A 25664-nucleotide genomic window follows, 5' to 3' on the forward strand; every position below is an offset into this window, starting at 1 on the left:
CCTGTCTGTTTCCCTCTATCATAACCCCTAATTTTTTCCCCAGAGGTAATTACCATTGTCTCAAACATGCTAATCTAAATGTGCTTTTTAGTAACTCCCTGGCCAAGCACAGTGGCTCACGCCTGTAATCCTAGCACTTTGGGAGGCTGAAGCAGCTGGATCACTTGAGGCCAGGAGTTCAAGACCAGCCTGAGCAATATAGTGAGACCCCATCTCTACAAAAACTAAAAAATGAAAAAATGATTTATACACATTCATATTGCTGAATAATGTTATTTAGTTTTATTTTTTTAACCTTATAAAAATACCATGTTACATATGTTCTTCTATGATTTGCATTTTTTCATTTAACCTGTGTTTCTAAAATATGCTTATTTATTTTGCTCATTGTAATGCATATTTCCATTTCCCTTTAGTACCCCATAATTTTATTTATCTAGTAATGGACATTTAGGTTGAACCAAGATTATAAACAATGTTGCTACAAACTTTCCAGTGCTCACCACCTGTGACTTTTCTAGACTCTACTGGATCACACATATGTGCATGTTTAACTTTATAACTTTGTAGCTAACCCATTTCCCAAAGTGGTTGTACCCCATTGATAGTAATGTAGGAGGTTCCATTGCTTCATATTATTTTATTTTATTTATTTATTTATTTATTTTGAGACTGAGTCTTGCTCTGTCACTTCATAGCTCACTGCAACCTCAAACTCCTGGGCCCAAGCTATCTCTTGTCTCAGCCTCCCAAGTAGCTGGGACTACAGGTGCGTGCTACCACGCCCCGCTAATTTTTCTAATTTTAGTAGAGACAGGGTCTCACTCCTGATCTCCAACTCCTGAACTCAAACAACTCCCACGTCAGCCTCCCAGAGTGATAGGATTATAGGTATGAGCCACCACACCCATCCCATCACTTCACATTCTTATCAGTATTTGATATTATTAAACTCGTCAGTTTTTGCCAATCAGATGGGTATAAAATGATATCTTATTATGATTTTAATTTATTTTTTCCTAATTACTAATGAAATTGAGCATCTTTTCATATATTCATGGCTGTACATTTGTTCTTCTAGAAAATGTCTTCATGTCTTTACCCATTTTGTGACAGCTAATTTTTTGCCTAATTTTGATTACAGAAATTGTGAAAATGGTACAGATTTCCCATACATTCTTTAGCCAGCTTCTTACGTTAACATATTACATGACCATAGAATATTTATCAAAACTAAGAAATTAACCTTGGTAAAATACTATTATATAAGGTATAGGATTTACTCAGATCTTACCAATTTTTCCACTCATATTCTTTTTCTGTTTCAGGACCTGGTCCAGGATCTCACATTGCAGTTAATTGTTATTTCACTAAAGACTCCTCAGTTTGTGACAGTTTCTCAGTCTTTACTTGTCTTTCATGAACTTGACATTTTGAAGAATACTCATCAGTGATTTTGTAGAATCACTTTTTCTCAGCTGGAGTTTGTCTAATGTTTTCTCATGATTAGATTGAGATCAGGCATTATGGGAATTATACCACAGATGTGATATGCAGCTTATCAGGGGTCACATGATGTTAGTATGTCTTCCTAGTGATGTTAACCTTGATCACTTGCCTAAGGAGGTACCTGCCAGGATTCCCAACTTGCTATTTTTTCCTTATAATTATACTATATTTTGGGGAAGATCTGTTTGGGACTATACAATTATTCCCTTTTTGCTTAAACTTTTACCCACTCATTTTAGCATTCATTGGTGCTTTTATCCATTTTTAATAGGGTTGTTTGTTGTTTGATTTTTTTGGAGTTGAAAAAATATATTCTAGGAAGTAATCTTTTTAGCAGTCTCTGATACGGAAAATATCTTCTCCCCATTTATGAATAGTCTTTTCTTACTATTAATGATATCTCCTGAAAAACAGGTGTTTGAAGTTACATTTTCTGACTTTTTGCTGCTGGTGTATAGAATTACAATTAATTTTATATATTCCTATATCTAGCCATCTTGCTATATCCCTTACTAATTTTAATACTTCAGATACAATTTCCTTTGGCTTTTCTATGTAGATAGTCACATTATTGGCAAGTAAGGACAGGTTTGGTTTTTCTGTTCTAATCCATATAATTTTTATTTTTCTTATCTTCCTGAATGGCAATTCACAATTAGAGAGGAGTTATTTTCCACACAGTAACTGAGAAAAGTTCAGTTTTGAATAAAAGCAGTGGCAGCAGGCATTTTTTTCTTATTCATGATTTTTTTATGTATTATCATTAATAATTTTGCTAATGTGGTGGCTGATTATTAAAGGACTCAAGAGTTTACCTAAATACAGGTCTTTGGGTTTTGTTTGTTTGTTTTTACTATTCTCAGTTTTCCTTTATAGTTTCAAGGAGAATAGTGTGCTGCTTTTTCAGGTTCAAAACATTAATTTGTTTATTCATATATTCATTCAACCAACTTGTTTTGGACACCTAAGATATGCAAGTCTCAGTGATATACAGAAATAAAAAAAATGTTTATTCTTTTTATGGATGTTCCTCTCCATCTATTGATAAGGAAGAGATGTACCTAAAGCACTATGACACAGTTAGAAAGTGGCACATGCCAGAAAGGAGATACAACTGAAGAAAAGTGACAGTACTGAAGAGGGAGATCCGCTCTGGGGGACAGAGATGGCTTTCTGACCTCGCTACTGTATTCCACACAGATGAAGTGAACTGGGTTATGTTGTGGGTCCGGTTCAACATTGATATTATAAAGGGAGCACCTTTAAGACAGAATTGTATAGCTTAAGAAAGGGCCATTTATATTATTATGCTGTGGGACCAGCAATACCATGTCAGGTTGTAGTAAATACCTGCATGATACTTGATGCTAGCAATCCTGAGATTTTATTTTTGGCAGTGAGAACTTTATATTTTCTGTTACAGAGTAAAGGGAGGGAAAGGGAAGTTTGCTTCTCATGGATGATATTTTAACATATTTTATATTAGGATACTTTTAGCAGCAGATGATAGAAAACCCTGATCCAAAGTGACTTAAATAATAGGAGCATATATTATCTCACATAAATGGGAGTTCAGATGTTGTGCAGCTACAAGTATAGTCAGTGACTTGATGTGTTATCAGGTTGCCCTTTGCTGTTCTTAGTAATCTAATAGTGGTTTCTCTGTGGTCATGAAGGTGGCTGCCAGTACAGTTAGGCTACCTACTTTTTCCATCACATCCAACACAATGAGGGAGATCCTCTCTGCCAACCATGCTACTAACTATAGTCTCCAAAGGAGCCATGCACTGATTTTATTAGAATAAACATTCTAATAGAATAGACAGAATAGTATCTGTCTCTGGAGTTGAAGGTGAGATGAGTTCCCTGTATGAAAAAGATTAGGTTTCTTTTAGGGGGGATGAGGAAAGATATGAATATTTGGTAGGAAACCAATATTGGACACTGTAGTTTTTATGATAGTATAATTATTTTTACTATAATTTTTCAATAGAAAAAACACAATGTAATATTAAAAGAAGCTTAGAAAATGGAGAAAAAAATTCATTCATAATCCTTTCAAATAATCAATACCATTTGTAGGTATTTTCTTTCACTCTTTTCATAAATGTCTTTACATAGTTATTAGGTTATTAAGTATGAAATGTCCAATTTCCTTAAGTAGTTAGTTTGACAGTATCTCTGACATTTCACTTTGACACATCTTATTTTATTTTCATTGCGAAGGTACATCCTCAGTCTTGCATATGCACATTTTGGCTTATGATTATCTGTCAAATTTTTTTTTTTTTTTTTTTTGAGACAGAGTCTCACTTTGTTGCCCAGGCTAGAGTGAGTGCCGTGGCGTCAGCCTAGCTCACAGCAACCTCAAACTCCTGGCTCAAGCAATCCTCCTGCCTCAGCCTCCCAAGTAGCTGGGACTACAGGCATTCGCCACCATGCCCGGCTAATTTTTTGTATATATTAGTTGGCCAATTAATTTCTTTCTATTTATAGTAGAGACGGGGTCTCGCTCTTGCTCAGGCTGGTTTCGAACTCCTGACCTCGAGCAATCCGCCCGCCTCGGCCTCCCAGAGAGCTAGGATTACAGGCGTGAGCCACCGCGCCCGGCCTGTCAAAATTTTTTAAGAGAAATTTTTATGAAATCATGGATAACTCAAAATTCATGTTATTTTCAAATATGAGTTCCATTGTGGAACCAGTACTGTGCAGATAGCTGGAAATATCAATGAAGTGTTTGGGAAAGATGTGGCTAACGAAGGCACAGTACGTTGATGGTTTGAGAAGTCCTGTTCTGGTGATTGTAATCTTGAGAAAATGAGCCACGTGGGCGACCTGAGACCAAAGTGGATAATGATGAGCTGAAAGCTGTAGTGGAAGCAAATCCATCTTAACCTACATATGAATTAGCAGCAACGTTTGACATTACTATTCCAACAATATTGGACCATTTGAAACAAATCAGCAAGGTAAAGAAGCTGGTTAGATGGGTTCTGCATGAATTACTGAGCGTCTAAAGAGAAACTATCTTTGAAGCTTGCCTTTCTTTGCTGTCATGATATAAAGGTGAACAATTTCTACACCATATTGTTCTGTGTCATGAAAAATGGATTCTTTTAGACAATTGCAAGCATTCAGCACAATCGTTGGATAAAAATGAAGTGCTGAAACACAGTCCAAAACTGAATATTCATTAAAAAAAAAACTAATGGTGTCAGTTTGGTGGTATTATCCTCTGTAGCTTCATGAAACCTGGTCATTCGACTACAGTAGATGTCTATTGTTACCAATTGAACAAAATGATGAGGATAAGAGATTGGTCAATAAAGATAGGCCAATCCTCTTGCAAGACAACACTCAATCACATGTTGTATGAACAACACTGCTCAAACTACACGAGCAGGACTTGGAAACTCTTTGTCATCCACCATATTCACCAGACCTTGCACCAACTGACTACCACTTCTTCCAGGCTTTGGACTACTTCTTACAAGGAAAAATATTCAATTCTCAACAAGCTGAGTAAAACACCTTTCACAATTTCATCACCACTTGCTCTACAGGCTTCTTCGCTAATGGCATAAACAAGTTACTGTTATGATGATAAAACTGTGTCGATTGTTTAGGTGTGTCCTTTGATTAATTATACTGCTTTTTGTTTGAGATACAATAAACTACACCAGAGGTCCTCAACTTTTTAAACAGGGGGCCAGTTTACTGTCTCTCAGACTGTTGGAAGGCCGGACTGTAGCTTAATAAAAACTATGAACAAATTCCTATGCACACTGCACATATCTTATTTTGAAGTAAAAAAACAAATGGGCAAAAACACCCGCATGTGGTCTTCGGGCCATAGTTTGAGGACGCCTGAACTACACTTGATTTGAAACCAGACATTTCATATTTGATGACCTAATAAATTATAGTATATATAACATTTTCAAAATTCTTTTCCTAAAATGCATAATAATCAATTGAACAAATATGCCATGATTTAGCTTATCATTTATTGTTGTACATCTAAATTACTTTTACTCCTTTTCAGTGCTAAGGTTTTCTGAAATAAACTTTAGTTTTTAGGATAGTTTTGGATTTACATACAAAAAAATTCAATATAACACAGTTCTCATATACTACCCATTCCCCCACCCCCGGCCATTAGTCTCCCTTCTTATTAACATGTTAGTAGGATACCTTTGTTACAGTTAATAAACCGATATTGATACATTATTAATGGAAATCCATACTTTATTCAAATTTCTTTCTTTCTAAAAACCTAATGTTCTTTTTCTGTTCCAGATTACCATATTACATTTAGTTGCCTTATCTTTTTAGGTTCCTTTTGGCTGTGAGAGTTGTTAAGTTTTTTTTAAGAGACTGGGTCTCCCTTAAGCTCGGTCACCCAAGCTAGAGTGCAGTGGCATGATCATAGCTCACTGCAGCCTCAAACTCATGAGCTCAAGCGATCCTCCCCACTCAGCTTCCTGAATAGCTGGGGTTATAGATGGGAGCCACCATGTCCATCTTCGCTAAGTTATTTTTGGAGGACATATTTTAATGCAATATAGGCCGAAATACGGGTTTTAGGAAGATCACGAGACATTTCGATGTACCATTGAACCATAATTGTTCTAAAGCAGCTATTACTATCTTTTCAGACAGTGAATAGAAGACACAGAAACTACTTAGAAACATTTGAACTCTACTACATGAAAGGAAAACGTATTTTCATGAATTTGTTTTTTATTTTTTATTTTTTGAGACTGACTCTCTGTCACCCGGGCTAGAGTGCCGTGGCATCATCATGGCTCACTACAACCTCAAACTCCTGAGCTCAAGTGATCCTCCTGTCTCACCCTGCTGAGTAGCTGGGACTACACAGTGTGCACCACCCCATGCCTAGTTAATTTTTCTATATTTTGTAGACATGTGATTTTGCTATGTTGTTCAGGCTTCATGATTCATTTTAAATAAGATTTACACTGAAATTAAATTTAAAATGTAAAAACAAATCCTTCTGTAAGATAAATATACAATGTATAAATCAGTTCCCTAGTAGAATATGCCTCTGTTTAGATTCCACAGTATTCTGGTTTTTAGGGTGACAGCAGAGTTTCTGAGTAAGTAGACAGGAAAGAATTCTTTCTGGAGCATCTAAGGCCTCAGAAGCATGAACTTTTTCAGCATGCTGACCTGTTAGATTTTTATCACTGCAAGATATCCAATCCATGCTGCTGTCAAATATATCTCCAGTGAAATTCTATTAAATATAATAAATTTATTTAAATAAGGCACTTGAGAAATGTTCTGGGGAACTTAGTAAAATAAATGTTAAATTCTGCTATTAGGAAGTTGGAGTCATTGATCATGTTTGGAAACCATAACTAAAGTATAATTCTGTCTTTATGAGCCATTTTGTAACTTAAGGAAACAAATTGAGATTCTTTGAACTCAGACTATAATAACTTGTTGAAAACTTTTGCCAGAATACAAAGCACCAAAAGAAATTAAAAAAAAAAATTCTCCTTAATTTCAGTAAAGATCTAATGATTGATATGACTTGTTCTGACATCTAAAATTAGGTCCATCACGTCACCTGCTTATTCTTGTCCTCCCTCTCCTTCAGCTTCCCATCATCATGTATGTGGATTCAGTGCTCAGCACCAGTCTTTGTGGAGGAATTCCTCCATCTTTTGGTTTTGGTAGACCTTAGTGCATCAGCTAGCAGGTTTTTGATTGTTTTTTCTTTTTAGAAAGGGCTTATGACAACTGTATTACCTGAGTTCTTGCACTTAGAAATCTTTATCTTTGACTAATAACTTCACAAGAATATGTTTCAGTGATGATTTTATGTATAATTCTTTCCTGAGACATGTTATATCCTTTCTGTAAACCTAAATTTTATTTTATTTCAGGAAACTTGTCTTAATGATCTTTGAAAATGTTTTCTCGGCTGGGCACGGTGGCTCACGCCTGTAATCCTAGCACTAGCGGGCAGACTGCTCAAAATCAGGAGTTCGAAACCAGCCTGAGCAAGAGCAAGACCCCGTCTCTACTATAAATAGAAAGAAATTAATTGGCCAACTAATATATGTATAAAAAAAAAATTAGCCGGGCATGGTGGCGCATGCTTGTAGTCCCAGCTACTCGGGAGGCTGAGACAGCAGGATTGCTTGAGCCCAGGAGTTTGAAGTTGCTGTGAGCTAGGCTGACGCCATGGCACTCACTCTAGCCTGGGCAACAAAGCAAGACTCTGTCTCAAAAAAAAAAAAAAAGAAAGAAAGAAAATGTTTTCTCTTCCTCATATCTTGCTTCTTTCTTCAGCAACACCAGTTATGCCAGTGATGAATATCCTTGGTCTGCCTTTCACATCTGTCTGTTTTCTCTCTAATCTTTTTTTTAACCCTGTACTTCCCAATTTCATTTTCCTCACTTTCTCAAGCTTTTTCTCTATGATCCTAATTGTTTTCAAATAGTGTCAGTCATTCATCAGTAAATTCTGGTGTGATCTTCGTTTCTGTGATGGTTCTTTTGTCCTTTTCTGCTTATTTCCTGAGGTCTAAAAACTCAGTTTTGTCGCGCCCGCCTCGCCAGCAAGGAAGACGCGGCAACTGGAGTTCTTCTGACAGTGCTTTAATGGGGTTCCCTTTAGACTTACATGATGCGGAAGACCCTGAGCACAAGCTCTCACACACTTATATACTCTAAGGAAGGAGGGAAGTGATGGGGATAGGTTAAAAGCGCGTGAGGGTTATTACTGATAGGCCAAGCTAAGATCCTTCATATGCATACTTATAGAACAGGCCAGGACTTACTCTGCGCATGCGCTGAACTTGTTTACTACAGGCGGGCCACCGGAAATCGGCGCCATCTTGTAATGGCGTTGTCACCGCGCCCCACACAGTTTTTATTTCTTTTTTTCACTTATTTATTCCTTACACACTTGCATCTTTGCTTCCAATTCTTTTCTAATAGTGCTGATATTTGCATCACTTCTTAAGTTCTTGAGAATATCTGTGAACATGATTGTCATTTCTGTGGCTATATACTTACCGAGTTTATCCTTCTGTCATGTCTTTTTCTTGGTCCTTTCTTCCTTTTTACACGCAGTGGTTTGTTTGGTTTTTTAATAGAACATTTGGTTGGTTCCTTCCCTTTCTCCACTTTGAAATAGTGAGTTCCTTGTGGATTTTAGGACTATATTTCAAAAGCCAGAAGTTGTAAGATACCTTTTTGTCTAAGTTTTTAATAGGCCTTTTTCTACTTTTAACATAAGGTAATTGTTTTTAGCCACATTGTACCCTAGAGGATGGCACTCTAACTTCATAAACTGGGAATAGTATGGTCACTGTGTTCTAGGTCTGCCTCACAAACACTGTTACTGACACTCCTACCACATATGTGAATTTGTTTCTTTTTACATTAGTGTAGATCTCTAATAAACTGTGTGTGATATACCTTATTTTTATATTTCTCCTAGAAACGATGTATGCTATCTGATTGATATATGTTTAATTATTTTATATAATTTTTAATCCTATTGGATAGAATCATACAAAATTGTATTTTTATAAGTTAATAAGTGGTCAAATATTGGCAATTTTATATGTCTCAACATAATATATGATTAACCTCTTTATATTGTTACTTGCCATTCTTGAATCCTTACTTCTAGTTATCCCTCAGCTGGCTTGAATTGCAAATGAGTTTTTTCAGGAAGAAAGTGAATAGCATATTTAATGCCTTTTAATATTAGAGTTCTTATAGTCTCAGTTTCCAGTTTAGAGGAATGATTTTTGTGTCCTCGGAGGTATGGAAACCTCTCAGCTTTAGAGTGAACATTATAAGGACAGGACTAAAAATTTTGTGAGTGGGTTTTAACTGTGACATTGAAAGGCTTGACTCCTCCCTTGCATCCTTTGTTCCCAGACCATGTGCACTGCCTCCAGAGCCCGCAGGATGCTAAGTCAGAGTGCCCTCGAATCCCTGAGGAGAGTACTCCAGCCTCACAAGGTGAGGCCTCCTGACTGTCCCATCCTTCAGTAGTGAATAAGCTATTACAGCATTCCAGTGAAATCTATGGGCTTTCCTTCTTCCAAAAGGCAAAACCCTTAATTACAAACAATATTTACTGAGATAACATAATAGCTTAAAAGGTATTTCATAGGTGGGTCCGAAGGTAGTGAGTTATCTCACTTGATTGTTCACAGTCAGTTACAGATTGAACTCCTTGTTCTACTACTTTCCCTCCTTCTCGATACTGCACTTGACTAGTCTTTAAAAAAAAAATTAACCCTTTGCACTCAGATGTTGAGTGTGGATAATGTCGAGTGGATAATGAGAAAAAAGCAAGTGAATGCAAAGGGTTAAAAAAAAAGGTATTTCATAAATATGGGGATTTTGGTGTTTATACAAGCAAGATAAGTAGAACAAATGAAGATAGCAAACCTAAACCCAGAGTTAGTGTCTTTTTTAGTGAAGAATGATTACTGCCTTCTCCATCACAGAAGAGCTCAGTGCCTGCAATCTGCTATCAAGTAGTTAGCAGCTCTTCCTGGAGCGGTTCTATATCAGGGGCTCAGAGTTGGTTGCAGCTGCTGGCAAACTGGCATCCTGCAAGGGTGGTAGCAAGGTCATCATCAATGAGAAAAAGTTAATGTGTGGAGCTCATTTCCTGCTGCCATGTACTTTGTTCTTGTGCCCATTGAGCAATCACTGCAGTGGCTGAGGAAGGGCAGACCATCCTGCTCCCAGTACGAGCCTTTCACTGAGCACTCTCATGGAACACAACGTTATACTCCGTCTGGGCTCATTTTAATAAGCCCATTTCTACATGTCTCTTCCCTAGACATCTTTGTCACCAGTCCTCCAATATTTCTTCTTTCTGGTTCCTATCCATCTGGCTAAACTTGTAGTCACTGCCTATCAGGCTGTCTTTCCAAAGCCAAAGCGGACCATTGATGATACTGCTTAAAGTTCTGCCCACTAGGAGGAAGTTTCTGCGATTCTGTCTTTTCAGACCTCACCCCTTAGAATGGATATAATGCTGTCATAGTGTACTTATGACTCATGACAGTTGAAGGTGATTTGGAACTAGGCATTCAAGGTACTTTGAGCTTTCTGCATCCTTCTGTATATTTTGTATGTATATGATTTGGTTCTTTGAACCTTACTCTTTCATCTAAGTGACTTAGTGAGACCCTAAATTCAAACATGTAATGATTCATCATTCTTTGCATTTTTTTTTTTTTCTGTCTTAGCCTGGCAAATGCAAGAGATTCAGGATACTTTTTTGATGGATATAGAAAGTCCTTGAGTTTCAATCTTAGCTTGAAATCAAGAATTTATAGATAGAACATGTAATTCTTTGTTTCCATCCCTTTTTCTGGTTCTTGACTCGTCTCATTATTTCTGTGAGCTCTTTGATATCTTTTCAATAAATTCTTTTTCCAACCAGGGTTGGTTTCTTGTGCTTGCAACCAAGAACTCGGGCAATTAAAGACATTGATATTAGGAGAGAAATGTAGGAAACAGAACCTCAGGAACCTGTGAAAATCATAAGTGAGTTAGATGGGTTAGAAGTATCTTGGGTCCCCTTAATTTTCAAAATATTAATTAATTTTTAAAATGACTATTACCTGTGGTCACAAGAATAAAGTTCTTTTTGTTTAAGCTAAACAACATTGTTATAAGTAGCCACCCGGTACCCACAGTGTTGAATTCCTGTGTCCTTCAAATTTCAAAGGTGGTGATGATAGGCCCCCATATCTTCACTGGGAACTTTATTCTAGTGAACACAAGTAATAATTTAATCATTTTGAAAATTAGTGAGACCTGAGTCTGTAATTGTCTGGGTTCTTGGTTGCAACCAAAAGAAACCAACTCTGAATGGAAAAGGAATTTACTGGTGGGATATCGAAGAGCTCTCTGAAACAGCCAGAGACTTGAATGACCTAAAGAAGGGATGTGGGCCAGGTGCAGTGGCTCACACCTGTAACCCTACCATTCTGGGAGGCCAAGGCAGGAGGATCGCTTGAGGTCAGGAGTTCGAGACCAGCCTGAGCAAGAATAAGACCCCGTCTCTACTAAAAATAGCAAAAAAAAAAAAATAATAATAATAATAATAATAATAGCTGGACAACTACAAATAGAAAAAAAAAATGAGTTGGGCATAGTGGCATGCACCTGTAGTCCCAGCTACTCAGGAGGCTGAGGCAAGAGGATTGTTTGAACCCAGGAGTTTGAGGTTGCTGTGAGCCAGGCTGATGCCAGGGTAACAAAGTGAGGCTCTGTCTAAAAAAAGAAAAAGAAAAACAAAGAGGTGTGAACCAAGGCAACTCTGGAGAGCCAGGAAACCCAACCTTCATCTTGTATCAGAATTAGTTTGGCCAAGATGCCAAACTTAACACTGTTCTTACAGGACACCATTTCCACTGGACACTGCTGCTGCCACAAGAAACCACTCTAGTTGCCCTGAATGAATCCTAAATGCCCCTTTGTCTATGTTTCATTCTCTTCACATTCAAAGTCTTGAAATGAGGCAGAATTTAAGTCATATATTGTGTATTAGCTTTTGGTTCTCACGGAGCAAGAGGGATCTTCTGTAAAGAGAGGCCAGGCATTGTGTAGTAAGAGACTGGTCACTTCTACGGTAAGATTGTAGTTCTTAGTCCCACTTACAGGCAGTGTGCAATTCTTCTTTCCAATGTGTATGGTTTTTCTTTCTTTTTCTTGCTTTATGGCATTCACTGGGACCTCCAATACAACGTCAGCTAGTATAGGTGAAATGAACACCCTTGTCTTCTTCCTGATCCAAGGGAAAGCATTAGTCTTTCACCATTAAGTTTGGTATTCTCTCTAGGATTTTCTTAGAAGCCTTTAATCAAGTTGAGGAAGTCACTGTCAATTACTCCTGTGTTGGGAGCGTTTCTTATGAGTGAATGTTGAAATTTTGTTGAAATGCTTTTTCTTCATCTATTGGGATGATTATATGTGTTCATTGTCAATATGGTGAATTATATTGATTGATTTTTGAATGTTGGCCAAATCATGCATTATTTGGTCATAATGTATTTTTATATATTACTGAATTCTGCTTGTCAATACTTCGTAAGAATTTTAAATCTGTATTCATGAGAGATATATGAATCCCTTGACTTTGGTATCAAAGTAATATTGGCTTCATGAAACCAGTTAGAAAGTATTCCATCCTCCTCTATATTCTAGAAGATTTTGTATAGAATTGGTAATAATTCTCTCTTAAATAATTAGTAGAATTCATTAGTGAAACCCTCTGGGCCTGGAGTTTTCTTTGTGGGAAGGTTTTAAACTATGAATTCAATTTCTTTGATAGATATAGGAGTATTCAGTATTTGATTTTTTTTCTTGAATAATCCTAGACAGTTTGTGTCTTTCAAGGAATTTGTCTGTTTCATCCAAGATGTTGAATTTATTGGCTTATAGTTATTCATAATTCCCTTACGATCCTTTTAATGCTTACAGGATGTATAATGATATCCCCCTCTCATTCCTGATATTGGTAATTTGTGTCTTTCTCTCCTTGTTTCTCTTGATCAGTCTGGCTAGAAATTTATCTATTTTATTCTCTTTTCAAAGAATAAGTCTTTGGGTGTATTGGTTTTCTTAATTGTTCATTTTCCATCCTTTTTTTTTTTCCTTTCTTGTACTTACCTAGGATCTAATTTGTTCTTCATTTTTCAGCTTTTTCAGGTAGGTAGAAGCTTAGGTTAGTGATTTGACACTTTTGTTCTTTTCTAATGTAAGCATTAAATGCTATAAATTACCCTTGAAATACTGCTTTAGCTGTTTCTCATAAATACTGATATGTTTTCATTCAGTTAAAAATATTTTCTAATTTTTTTTTCATTTCTTCTTTAGTTCATAGATTGTTTAATTTCCAAATATTTGGCAATTTTCCAGATAGCTTTCTGTTAATATTGTTCCCCATATTTTTGCTATCCTTGGCTTTTTGATATGTGTTTTGGGAGATCACCACTTGTTTGAGAAGGCACTGATTTGAGCCCACATTGTATGTAAAGAACTCATAGGTCAATCTGCAGGCTACCTAGAGTATAGGCTGGTGGGAAGGTGTAGGGGTAGACAGTGAGCTGGTCTCTCTTGGCTGGTGTGTGAGAAATGGAACCAGCGCTGCTGCCATGACTGCTTCATTCTAGTAGCAAGGCTGGGTTTTGGAATTTGTTAAAACTCTACATATGAGGCAACCACATCCCCTATGCCCCTTTACCACTGTACACCTAAGAACTCTGGTAGTCAGGCATCTATCCTTACACAGGAAACAGAATCCTTTTCACAGAAATCAAATGGCTCCAGAGAAGGCCCTAATACCAGAGCTAAATTCCTTGCAAGAAGTGCTAAGGGTAGATTCCTAGATAACCCTGATAGACAAGTAGACTTTACAGCTTTGTTCTCTGTAACACCTTCTACAAAGCAGCTACTTCAAAGGCCCACATTTCCTATCAGCTATCTGTATTCAGCACACAACTTCAGACTTGTAGTCTGTGAGTGACATGACAATGCTTATAAGAAAGAGAGCTATCAATTTTAATATATGTGTGGGTGACCCACAGATAATGAGATCTGCCCTCTAAATGACAGAACCCTACTTATAATATCAAGACTGTCCTATTAAATACAATCTTATTTTTAATGGGCAGATGCCCTAAAATGTGAATTGGTGATTGGATTACAGATAATTTTAATTTTCTTCTTGGTGGATTTCTGTGTTTTCTAACTTCTCCATAGTGAACATGTATTATGTCTGTATTCAGATAAAATATTTTTAAATTTTAAAAGTAAAAACTAGAAGAATTGTGAAATAAATAAGAACACCAGATCTAATCTAGTGAGCATGAATTTAAGGTATAGGCATTCTGAAACTAATGTTTTAACAGCAAACTGGGTTGATCAGAATTATCTGTAAAGGTATTTGCAAAAGAAAGCATAGATGCAGGCCTTTAATAATATCAATTTTGACTTGTCCATGAAGAACAATTGTAGGAGTCCTAAGAAAAGCCTTCTGACTCTATTCCTCAGATCAGAATTCCTATAAAAAGTTAAAATTATGCTGTAGTCTTGGATTTAGAAGGACAAGAATATCATTGTCTCTTTTGCTTGCTCCCCTCCCCTGCATCCCATTCCCTGGTGATCATATTCCTCTGGTGGCAGGGCAGGAGATTTTAAAGACTTTTCCTAATACCTTACTTTTAGAGAGGAGACAGGTGCCTATGTTTCATTTGTTCACTAACCCAGTTGTTCTCTCTCTGTTCTGCTCATAGGCAGCTGGCTAAGAGTCTTGGGCAAGCTGGTGAAATTGAGCCTGAAACAGAAGGAATACTAACAGAGTATGGTGTGGATTTCTCTGATTTTTCTTCAGAAGTTCTAGAATGTCTCCCTCAAGGCCTGCCATGGACAATTCCACCAGATGAGTTCAGCAAGAGAAAGGATTTAAGGTAAACACCTGGAACTCTTCAAGAACAACATGTTTCTACCTTTCTGCCTTCTAACTTAACTTTCCTAGGGGCTGGGCTTGGATATTTCCATCTTTCTACCAATATTCAAGTTCAGTGCAGTTGAGAATTAAGTGCTTCTGTACCAGAGGTCGGAAAATTATGACCCACAAGCTAAATCTAGCCTGTTCCCTGTTTATGTACAGCCCATGATGTAAGAATGGTTTTTACATTTTTAAATGGTTGAAAAAAATTAAAATAAGAATAATTTTTATGAAAATTATGTGAAATTCAAATTTTGGTATCCATAAAGTTTCATTGGAACACAGCCATGCTTATTCACTTATACATTGTCTATAGCTGTTTTTGGACTACAATAGCGGAGTAGAGTAGTTGCAACAGAGACCATATGGCCTGCAAAGCCTGAAATGTTTACTTTCTGCCTTGTACAGAAAAATTTTGCTGACACCTGTTGTAGATCATTCTAGTTTCAAAAGGTATGGTTGCCATCGTCTTTTCTCATTGCTGTACCACATAGTTCTGGTCAAATAAAGACAACGTTATCTGGTTAGAAGTGCCTTCCTTTAAGTGGGCCTCTTCAGGCACAGAGCAAAGGATTCAAGACTTCTGTACTTGGAGCCTCATTTTAAAGCTTTACTTTTAGGTCTGGAATTTGTTGGAAAGTACTTTTGTGGTATTTTTATAACAACATCTTCTTTGAAGATGTTTCTTCATTGTGGGATGTTAGTTCTTTTCTGATATTTCTCTTCAGAATTTGGTTTCAGTACTGGCATTCATTTTGGATGCCACATGGAGATATTTAGAACCAAGAAACTTTTCATACAACCCACTGAGGCTGTGGAAGGTTTTTGCTAAGGTCATCCCATGTCAGAGTCTTTTCCACCACACTTGCTTGCTTCATGCAGCTGAACTTATGATACCTTCAGTTCTTGGTGCCCGTTGCTCCACCTAGTTTGTGACTACTCCTACTCTGCTCCCCCTTGGTATTGTATGCTTGAGGAATTTATTACTGCCTTTTTTTCTTTTCCTGCCATGGGTAGGCAAGGAAAAGGAGACGATTAATCCTCTTTCTTACTTGTGAGTATCTCTAATGGAACACACGTTATATTTGAAGTCATTTAACCCAAGTTGCAGTCCTGGATTTTAGTTGTATTGCCTCCTTCACTGAACTCCTGCTGGTGCGTGGGTGCCTTATCTCTTCAGAAGCTCCGGGATCTTGGGCCCATAACCTTAACCTCTGTGAACCTTTGTTTTCTCATATCCAGATTGAGGGGTTTGTTTTCTGAGATCTTTTCCTGAATCTAGGAATCTGTAAAAAGATTTAATGAGAAAAAAAGACCAGAATGAATGACTTACCCTTATTATTTGAAGTATTATATCGTATAACTACCTTACATTACCTATCAAAATTGTAAATGTGTCTACTGTTTCACCCAAAAACTCTATTCAGGAATCTGTCCTACTCCAAGAAGTATACAAGGATATATGTACAAGAATGTTTATTGCTACTTTATTGTAAAAATGAAACATCAGAGACACTGCTAGTGTCCATCAGTAAAGGAATGGTTTAATAATCTGTGTTAAAGCAATATTATAGCATTCCCTACAGCTCTGCAAAAAGGAGCTATATTCACCTGGAGTGTCCTAGATGGATGGCCATGATATTTTATTAAGTGAAAGAAGCAAGTTTCAGAATAATATGAATATGAGCCTATTTTTTATGAAGTAAAATAATATAAAAACTATATAAATGAACATATATACATATATGTGTATACATATATAGAGATACATTAAAAATATATACATGGAAAAAGGTCTGGAAGGAAATAAACTGTTGACAGTGATTATCATGGGGAGTGGATTCAGTGGATTAGTAAGGAAGTAGGGAAGCAAAATTGTACTTTTCATTTTGTATACTGCCATATTAAAATTATTTTTTTAATAACTTTTTTTTTTTTGAGACAGAGTCTCACTGTGTTGCCTGGGCTAGAGTGCCATGGCATCCCTGTAGCTCAAAGTAACATCAAACTCCTGGGCTCAAGCAATCCTTCTGCCTCAGCCTCCCAAGTAGCCAGGACTATAGGCATGTGCCACCATGCCCGGCTAATTTTTTCTATATATTTTAGTTGGCCAGTAGTTTCTATTTTTAGTAGAGATGGGGTCTCACTCTTGCTCAGACTGGTTTCGAACTCTTGACCTTTAGCAATCCTCCTGCCTCAGCCTCCCAGAGTGCTAGGATTATAGGCATGATCCACGTGCCTAGCCTTAAAATAACTTTTTTTTGAAACAGAGTCTCACTTTGTTGCCTGGGCTAGAGTGCCCTGGCGTCAGCCTAGCTCACAGCAACCTCAAACTCCTGAGCTCAAGTGATCCTTCTGCCTCAACCTCCTGAGTAGCTGGGACTATAGGCATTTGCTGCCACGCCCAGCTAATTTTTTCTATATATTTTTAGTTGGCCAATTCATTTATTTCTATATATAGTAGAGACGTGGTCTCGCTCTTGCTCAGGCTGGTTTCTGAATCCTGACCTTGACAGTGGACGATCTGCCCACCTTGGCCTCTCAGAGTACTAGGATTACACCACCGCGCCCAGCCCATAACTTTTAAAAATTATAAATGTGAATGTCAGAAAGTAGAGGCACTCTATCTTTTCCAGCATGACTTTCAGCCTGCAGATAAGTAATGTCAACAGTTATGGGGCCCAGTATTGCTCCAACTTCCCCTTTCATGGCTCTACCTTGCCATTTCTTTGGTCTTCATTGCCTTCTAGGTTAGATCCAGAATAAGAGGCCTTGCTTGGAAGAAAGACTTTGTTAAAATATATCTTTATTTTATATGTTTGTGCCCTGTGAAAGGATCCAAAAGATAAAGCTTCTGGGATGCTTTCTGCTATTGGCATAGTAACAGGGATTTTTTTTTTAAATTTTCTTTAGTATCCAAACCCTTTATCCATCCCTACTGTCCTCAGGATTATGTTTCTAAAATTCAAATCTAATTTTTTTAATCCTTTGCATTTAAAATTTTTCAACTGCTTCCTGATGCCTGAAGTAGTAATATCTAAGCTTCATTAAACATGCATTCCCAGTAATGCATATGTCTTTATTTTAAAATTATAAATGAATTTACTACTTTAATAATCTATTATATACATTATAAAAATAAAGTAGAAAAATAAAAAAGAAATGAGAATGAAATAAATTTTTAAATATTTTAATTTTACTTGCAAAAGGTATAGAAAATCATTTGTTTATATAATAATTTTTCCTTTGTAAAAGCAATGTGATTGGATATTCTTTATCATATTTACTTAAATTTTGCTTTAACAACTTGTGATATAGAAATTCAGAGGTCTGACTAAGTTTTGTGTGTCTTGATGTTTAGTTTTAGTGGGGATCATAAGTGAAAAGGACATATATCTTTAGAAGATGTGAGCTGAGCTTACTAAATCATAATACTCATTTCTCAGTACTTTGCACCAATTATATTCCAATTCATTTTGAAATACATCTAATAAATATCCATCCTTCCTCATATCAGTCAGTTCATATGGACTCCTTGAACGACGCTGCATTTTCAGGTTTTTAAAAAATGAGGTTATAATCCTTTGTTACTCTTCAGTTGGTATCTTTAAAAACTAGTTAGAAAATTCTGTTGGAAGTTTAAATGTATACATGTGAGTGATTTTGTAGTTTATACACTTATTTTAGGCCCCAAGTCATATAACAGGGGAAGCATTTTAAAACATCCATTTAAAAAATGTTATTTTCAAAACATGAATATGTTGTTTTGTTTTCAATATTCAATAACTTTTTTTCTCATTATTAAAATGCCATCTTTACTTTTAAGGGATAATTTAAGGGTATTTATTTTTTCTAAAGTACCTGCTTAGTAGCATGTGATTGACAGCCATTGTTTTGAAATCCTAATGTGGCTGGGGATGAATTCATATCAGGAGCAGAGGAAATGCCATTATTGCAATTTTTCTGGTGTTAGTAGTATTACTAGTAGTTTTAGTATTATTTTCAATCTGTGGATTTTTGCAATAATCTTTTTTAGCCATATGCCCATTTTATAAGGATTAATGTAGCTAAAAGTAGATAATATTCATAAATCCATGTAACTGGGCATGGGTAAATGCCCATTAATTGCATTTGGCTGAAAGCATAGGAACCAACAAAAGTGCCAGTGTCATTACTTCTGTGTTCTAGAATGCTGGCTATTTCATCTGTAGACCTCACTTACCACCTGACTCACGTACCTAGTGTAGGTGTCAGAGTTAATTCATGTATTTTTGTAGTGTCAATTAATTTCTTATTTTTTACAGTAAAAAATACACATAAATAGAAGCCTATAAGTATGTGGAAATATTTAGATCTAATTACCTTTTCCTTTTCTTGGACGGGTCTTGTGATAGATTTATTCAGTTATTCAGCCAACAAATATTCATTGAACACCATCCACGGGCACTGAGGATGCAACACTGAACAAAAATAGATGTGTTCTCTGCCCTTATGGAATTCTCAGTCTTGTGGCAGAAGAGTATGAATCAAATTATTAAGCCATAGGCAGATATGGAATTTTAATAAAGGAGAGAGGTAGTTGGTACAAGTGTTTGTGATTGTGTAGTTTCTTGTGCTCTGAGGTCCAGTGCCTTCAAAGAGGTTTTTTATATCATCAATATTCATTTTCCTAGGAACATCAAAAGAACTATTATATGGGGGAGTAGGGGATGGGTAAATTCACACCTAATGGGTATAATGCACGCCGTCTGGGTGATGGACACTTACGACTTTGACTCATACTGTACAGAAGTATTTCATGTAATCAAAACAGGTATACCCCCGTTATATTCTGAAATTTAAAAGAGAACTATCATCATTTTGAATCTCAGTGCATGCTGAAAAATATATGCTATGTTTAATAAATTTGTACATATTCTGTAAACTAATAAAATCAAACCTCCTTCAAACATTTACTTACATATATTATATATGTATATATATTAATATAATAAGTATGTGTGTTTTTATATAATATATACCAAGTACTGAGTTAGCCACTGGAAATACAAAAACAACCAAGAGCCAGCCCTTGTTCTTCAGGGAGACAGATTCATACTCAGATAAATTACAGCAGAGAATGGAACTGCTATAACATAGGTATGAACAAACTGCCAAGATCATGGGTACATGAGCTGAGATCTGGTATGTGAGCAGGCATAGTAGTGACTAAAGTTGTCTTCATTTATGCTGTAGGTTGATGCTACAGGAAGGCAGTATATTCCCCTAAGATTCCAAGATCCTTCTATTACAGGGCTTGCAAATCTATGCCTTGATCACTTCTTGATCCCCTCTCCTGGATCACCCTGCCTCAGAGCCTGCAATGTTACTCTGGCTCTAGCTACGTAAGAACTTCTACATACCCGTTTAGGTTTGGTATTTGAACAATTATATTTGGAACAGAAAAGTTCCATCAATCTTTAAACCTCATAATCCAATTATGTCAGTAAAATTCCAGTTTTTTAGTCCAGTGGAATTGGGGTAATATTTTGCAAACTGAAGTTGGGAGAAATAGTGTTTATTTTGAAAAGAAAAATGGTTGGTTAGCAATTTTCAAGAAGTTAGGCTAGTGTGAACTCCTAGGGGCGATCTAACCCTTCTGGTTGGCATCACCATTTCTCTGGACCTTCTGTTCCAGTCTCCAGAGAATCTGTGCTTACATGGCCTAGACCTGTAGCTCTCTTTAGCAAGGCATATGAGGTTTAAAAAAGAAAAAAATGACATTAATACTGCAAACCTTTGGGGATCAGGAAAATAATATGTCCAAGGAAACTGCATAAAGGGGGTTGTATCAGAAGCCCAAGAAACCCCAAGGCTATTTCTGAGACTGGCTCCAGTTATTTCTAATTTCATTCATATTGTTTTGTTTCTTTTGTTGCTAAACTGGAATAGGAAACTAAAGCGTAAAAGCTCAATTAAAGTGGAAAATGAAAACCTAAATATTGGAGGAGGAAAATACCACGCTAAACTGATTTTTATGTTTTTCCTGTAGTTAGTATTATTGTGGAAGTTTGAATCATGTCACTTTTCAGAAAAACCATGCGCTTCATTGAAGTGGAGGTAGTTTCCTATAGCTTTTTATGAGAGAACTTGTGGGTATCTATTTCTTTACTATTCTCTCAATAAAAAGGAAGCCCAGTGACCTCCACTGGACCATTACAAATGTGAAACTTGGCACTTAAAATTGCTTGCTCTAAATTTTCCAATTGCTTTCTCTTTTTTTTTCCATTTAATGTCGTTCTGCCAACTAGTGATTTTATTATTATAAACAGGACATTGTATTCACTTTTAAGAAGAAATATGAAGCTGGAGGTAAAATTACAAACTGCAGATTCTCGGCTGCCAAAATAGAAAACAATGAACTAAAAATACTAAGCACAGAAAGGGTGTTGTGGTAAGAAATATTGAAATATCTTCAAGATGGAGCTGTTCCAAATAGACAGAAATTTCCTTTCACTCCAGGTAAAACCAACCTTGAAATAGCAACTCGAAAGGAGAGTCATATAATACTAACCTCTTTCAGGTCAACCCTTTTGTGGGAAAGCTTTCAAACATAACTAACATTAAATGACTAATGATCTTGCTGTTTATCAGGAAGTCCAATATGATTAAATTGCCATTTAGAAAAAGGTTCCCCTGGTAAGGCAGTGTGGCAGCATTAAAGAACACTAGAAGTTAGTCCTAACTCTCCAGGGACTATTAGCTGGGTGACTTTGGACAAATCATTTAAATTTAAGGAAGCAAGAAGGAGTGAGCAATTTTATCTTTTGGAAAATAGATTTTGACCAGGTTAGGATTTTCCAAAAAGTGTTGGTAAGTCATGAGTTCCTTGGGGCTTTAAAAGGTGTTATGGAGAAAAAGGGTTCTGTGGCGCAGCATTTTTGAAAAAGAGTGGGTTAATAGATTTCTTAGAGATTTTTCTTATGGATCAGCTCATGGAACTGGTCTTCCTTAGAATACATTTTGCAAATTACTGAACTAGATATTTTAAACCCCTCTACCTCTAATAGTGCATAACTATGCTTGAAATGCCCTTTTCTTAGTTGTTCAGAGCCATCTCATTCTTGGATTTGAAAGAAATGGTATCCCATTGGTGACCATCTGCCACATTTATCTGACAAATAAATACTGACTGTGCCCCACCATGATCCACACAAGAGAAATGATTACGCAGGAAATTCAAGGGTTGTGTTTCTTTCTTTAGCTGGAGGGAAGCAAGCTTAAATTGTTTGACATCAAATGGGGAAGCTACCATTGTCATTTGAAGCTACTGGCAGGAGTGTTCCTTTTATGTAAATCCCAACTCACTGTTTGTGAAATTACAAAAACTCATAGATAGTAACAAGGATTAATGAATCCTAAAGTAGATCCACAACTGGGCATTCTTAATTGTAAGTGCTTTCTTTAGTAGTTTGTCAGCCTACAAATGTTGATAGATAGCACTACTCTTAGAGAAGACAAATATTCAGAGATCGATAGATTTTTGTTTGAACAGCTGGAAAAATGCCTACTGGCAGAGAAGACAATATTTGAATTTATGGCCTAGACAATATTGTCGCATTGTAGAACTATGAATGCACAGACAAGATGACTAATTTCTACATACTTTAAATAAAATCTATTTGAAAATTATGCTGTAATGATCTAGAAAAAAAAATTTTTATATAGGTGGCCTACAATTTGGAGTAAACTGGGTTATAGTGATAATTTAATGTCAGGGTGGCAAAGTCTCTTCACTGTTTTTTACAGGAAGATATTATTCAAATATCATAAAACTCTCCCGTTTAAATTGTACAATTCATTGTTTTCTTGCATATTAACAAAATTGTGCAACCATCACCACTCTATAATTCCAGAACATTTTCATTACCCCAAAAAGACATCCTATTAGCTGTCACTCCCCATTACCCCTCCCCTCCAGCTTCTCACACCGCTAATTTATTTTCAGTTTCTGGATTTCCCTATTCTGAACATTTTATATAGATGGAATCATATAATAAGTGGCCTTTTATAGCTGACTTCTTTTACGTGGCATACTGTTTTCAAGGTTCATCTATGTTGTAGCATGTATCTGTTCTTTATGGCTGAATAATATTCCATTTTATAAATATGCTACATTTTGTTTATTCATCAGTTGATGGACGTTTGAGTTGATTCCACTTCTTAAAAATTATGAATAATGCTGCTAAGAATATTTGTGTGCAGGTTTGGTATGGACATGTTTTCATTCTCTTGGGTATATATTAAGACCTAGGAGTGGAATTGCTGGATCATATGGTCAGTCTACCTTTTGAGTAACTGTCAAACTGTTTCCCAATTGCTCCATATCTTCACTAACACTTGTTACCTGTATTTGTGCTTATAGCCATCCAGTGGGTGTGAAATAGTATCTTATTGTGGTTTTGATTTGCATTTCTGTCATGACCAATGATGCTGAACATATTTTCATGTGCTTAATTGTCCATTTGTATATCCTCTTTGAAGATATATCTATTCAGATCCTTTGCTTATTTTTAAATCGGGTTTTTTCTTTTTATTGCTGAGTTATAAGTAGTTTATATATTACACATACCAGTTGTTTATCAGATATATGATTTGCAAGTATTTTCTCCCGTTTGTTTGTGGATTGTTTTTTTCTTTTTTTGAGAAAGACTCTTGCTCTCTTGCCCTAGCTAGAATATACTGGCTCATCACAACCTCAAACTCCTGGGCTCAAGCGATCTTCCTTCCTCAGCCTCCTAAGTAGCTGGGACTACAGGTATACAACTGGCTGATTTTTCCTATTTTTAGTAGAGATGGGGACTCCCTCTTGCTCAGGCTGGTCTGGAACTCCAGACCTCAAATGATCCTCCCACCTTGTCCTCCCAGAGTGCTAGGATTACAGGCATGAGCTACTGCGCCCAGCCTCTTTCACTTTCTTTTTTTTTTTTTGAGACAGAGTCTCGCTTTGTTGCCCAGGCTAGAGTGAGTGCCGTGGCGTCAGCCTAGCTCACAGCAACCTCAAACTCCTGGCTCAAGCAATCCTCCTGCCTCAGCCTCCCGAGTAGCTGGGACTACAGGCATTCGCCACCATGCCCGGCTAATTTTTTGTATATATTAGTTGGCCAATTAATTTCTTTCTATTTATAGTAGAGACGGGGTCTCGCTCTTGCTCAGGCTGGTTTCGAACTCCTGACCTCGAGCAATCCGCCCGCCTCGGCCTCCCAGAGAGCTAGGATTACAGGCTTGAGCCACCAAGCCCGGCCTTCTTTCACTTTCTTGATGGTGTGTGTTCTTAGAAGTACAAAAGTTTCTAAATTTGATGAAGGCCAGTTTATGTATTTTTTTCTTTGGTTGCTTGTGGTTTTGGTGTCATATCTAAGAAATTCTTGGCTAAAAGATAATGAAGATTTATACATTATGTTTTATTACTATTTTTTAGGAGTGTTGGTAGCCTGGCATTCATATCAGTGCTAGTGAAAAAAATGAAATGATCAACTCTCTTTGATGATAGGAAAAGAGGGAAATGAATTTCTTAACTTCTTGTACAATGTCTTGTTCTGCATTCAGCCCTTCATCTTTCCCCAGTTTTACTCTGTCATGGTTCCATGTTTTGCCCATGCCTGGCACTGCTTCTCATCTATTTTCTCGGGCTCATCTTCACCACTATGAAGTGTTTGTCTTCTCACTCTGGAAAAATTAGTCATGCCTTGCTCTGCTTTCTGTTGGCAATTTGTTCCCTTGCCAAACTGTGCTGTAATATACCTGTATATGACTCTTCTCCCTGATGGTTAACAAAGTCCTCATCAAGAACAAAAGCAAGGTTTTACTTTTTTTTTTTTTTTTTTAATAGAGAGAAGGTTTCGCTATGTTGCCCAGGCTGGTCTTGAACTCCAAGACTCAAGTGGCAACCCTGCCTCCCAAGTAGCGGGACTACAGGTGTGCAGCACCTGGCTAGGATCTTACTTTTCTATTTCTAGGAGCTAACTCAGTACTTGGCATATAATAAATGATACATGTAAATAAATGTGTATAGGATAAAAGAATGGGGGAGGAAAAAGGCAAAGAAGGTTTTGTTTAGGAGTTTGTAGAATATGTACTAATTTATTCAATATAATGTATTTTTTAGCAATGTTTCCCACACAGGTTTTTTTTTTTTTTTCTTTTGGAAGTAAACAGCGAAGGAAACCCACACAGGTTTTACTGAAACCAATTATTTAAATGAAATTTGTATTTTCCAAGCAAACAACTCAATAGGACTACACCTCAATACCAGTAAGCCACAAGCTTATCAAGAAATGAGAGTGTGGCCAGAGCTTGGTGGCTCACACTTGTAACCCTAGCACTCTGGGAGGCTGAAGTGGGAGGATGGCTTGAGGTCAGGAGTTTAAGATCAGCCTGAGCAAGAGTGAGACCCCCATCTCTACTAAAAATAGAAAAAATTAGCGAGGCATGTTGGCTCATGCCTATAGTCCCAGCTACTCAGGAGACTAAGGTAGGAGAATCACTTGAGCCCAGGAATTTGAGGTTGCTGTGAGCGAGGCTGATGCCAGGATACTCTAGGCCCCAGGCGACAAAGTGAGACTCCATCTCAATTAAAAAAGAA

General features: G+C 36.8%; 1 protein-coding gene across 2 annotated transcripts in view; it reads left to right on the top strand.

Moving 5' to 3' along the window:
* DIS3L2 (DIS3 like 3'-5' exoribonuclease 2) overlaps positions 1 to 25664 on the top strand; it is a 328686-nt gene that overhangs the window by 161087 nt on the left and 141935 nt on the right. For both annotated transcript variants that reach the window (XM_012791622.3, XM_012791623.2), the window contains exon 9: positions 14826 to 14999. In XM_012791622.3, coding sequence (XP_012647076.2) covers positions 14826 to 14999 — 174 coding nt within the window. The remainder of the gene's footprint in view (positions 1 to 14825; positions 15000 to 25664) is intronic.

Source organism: Microcebus murinus, chromosome 8 (assembly GCF_040939455.1).
Source record: "Microcebus murinus isolate Inina chromosome 8, M.murinus_Inina_mat1.0, whole genome shotgun sequence".
In the NCBI taxonomy this organism is placed as follows: domain Eukaryota; kingdom Metazoa; phylum Chordata; class Mammalia; order Primates; family Cheirogaleidae; genus Microcebus; species Microcebus murinus.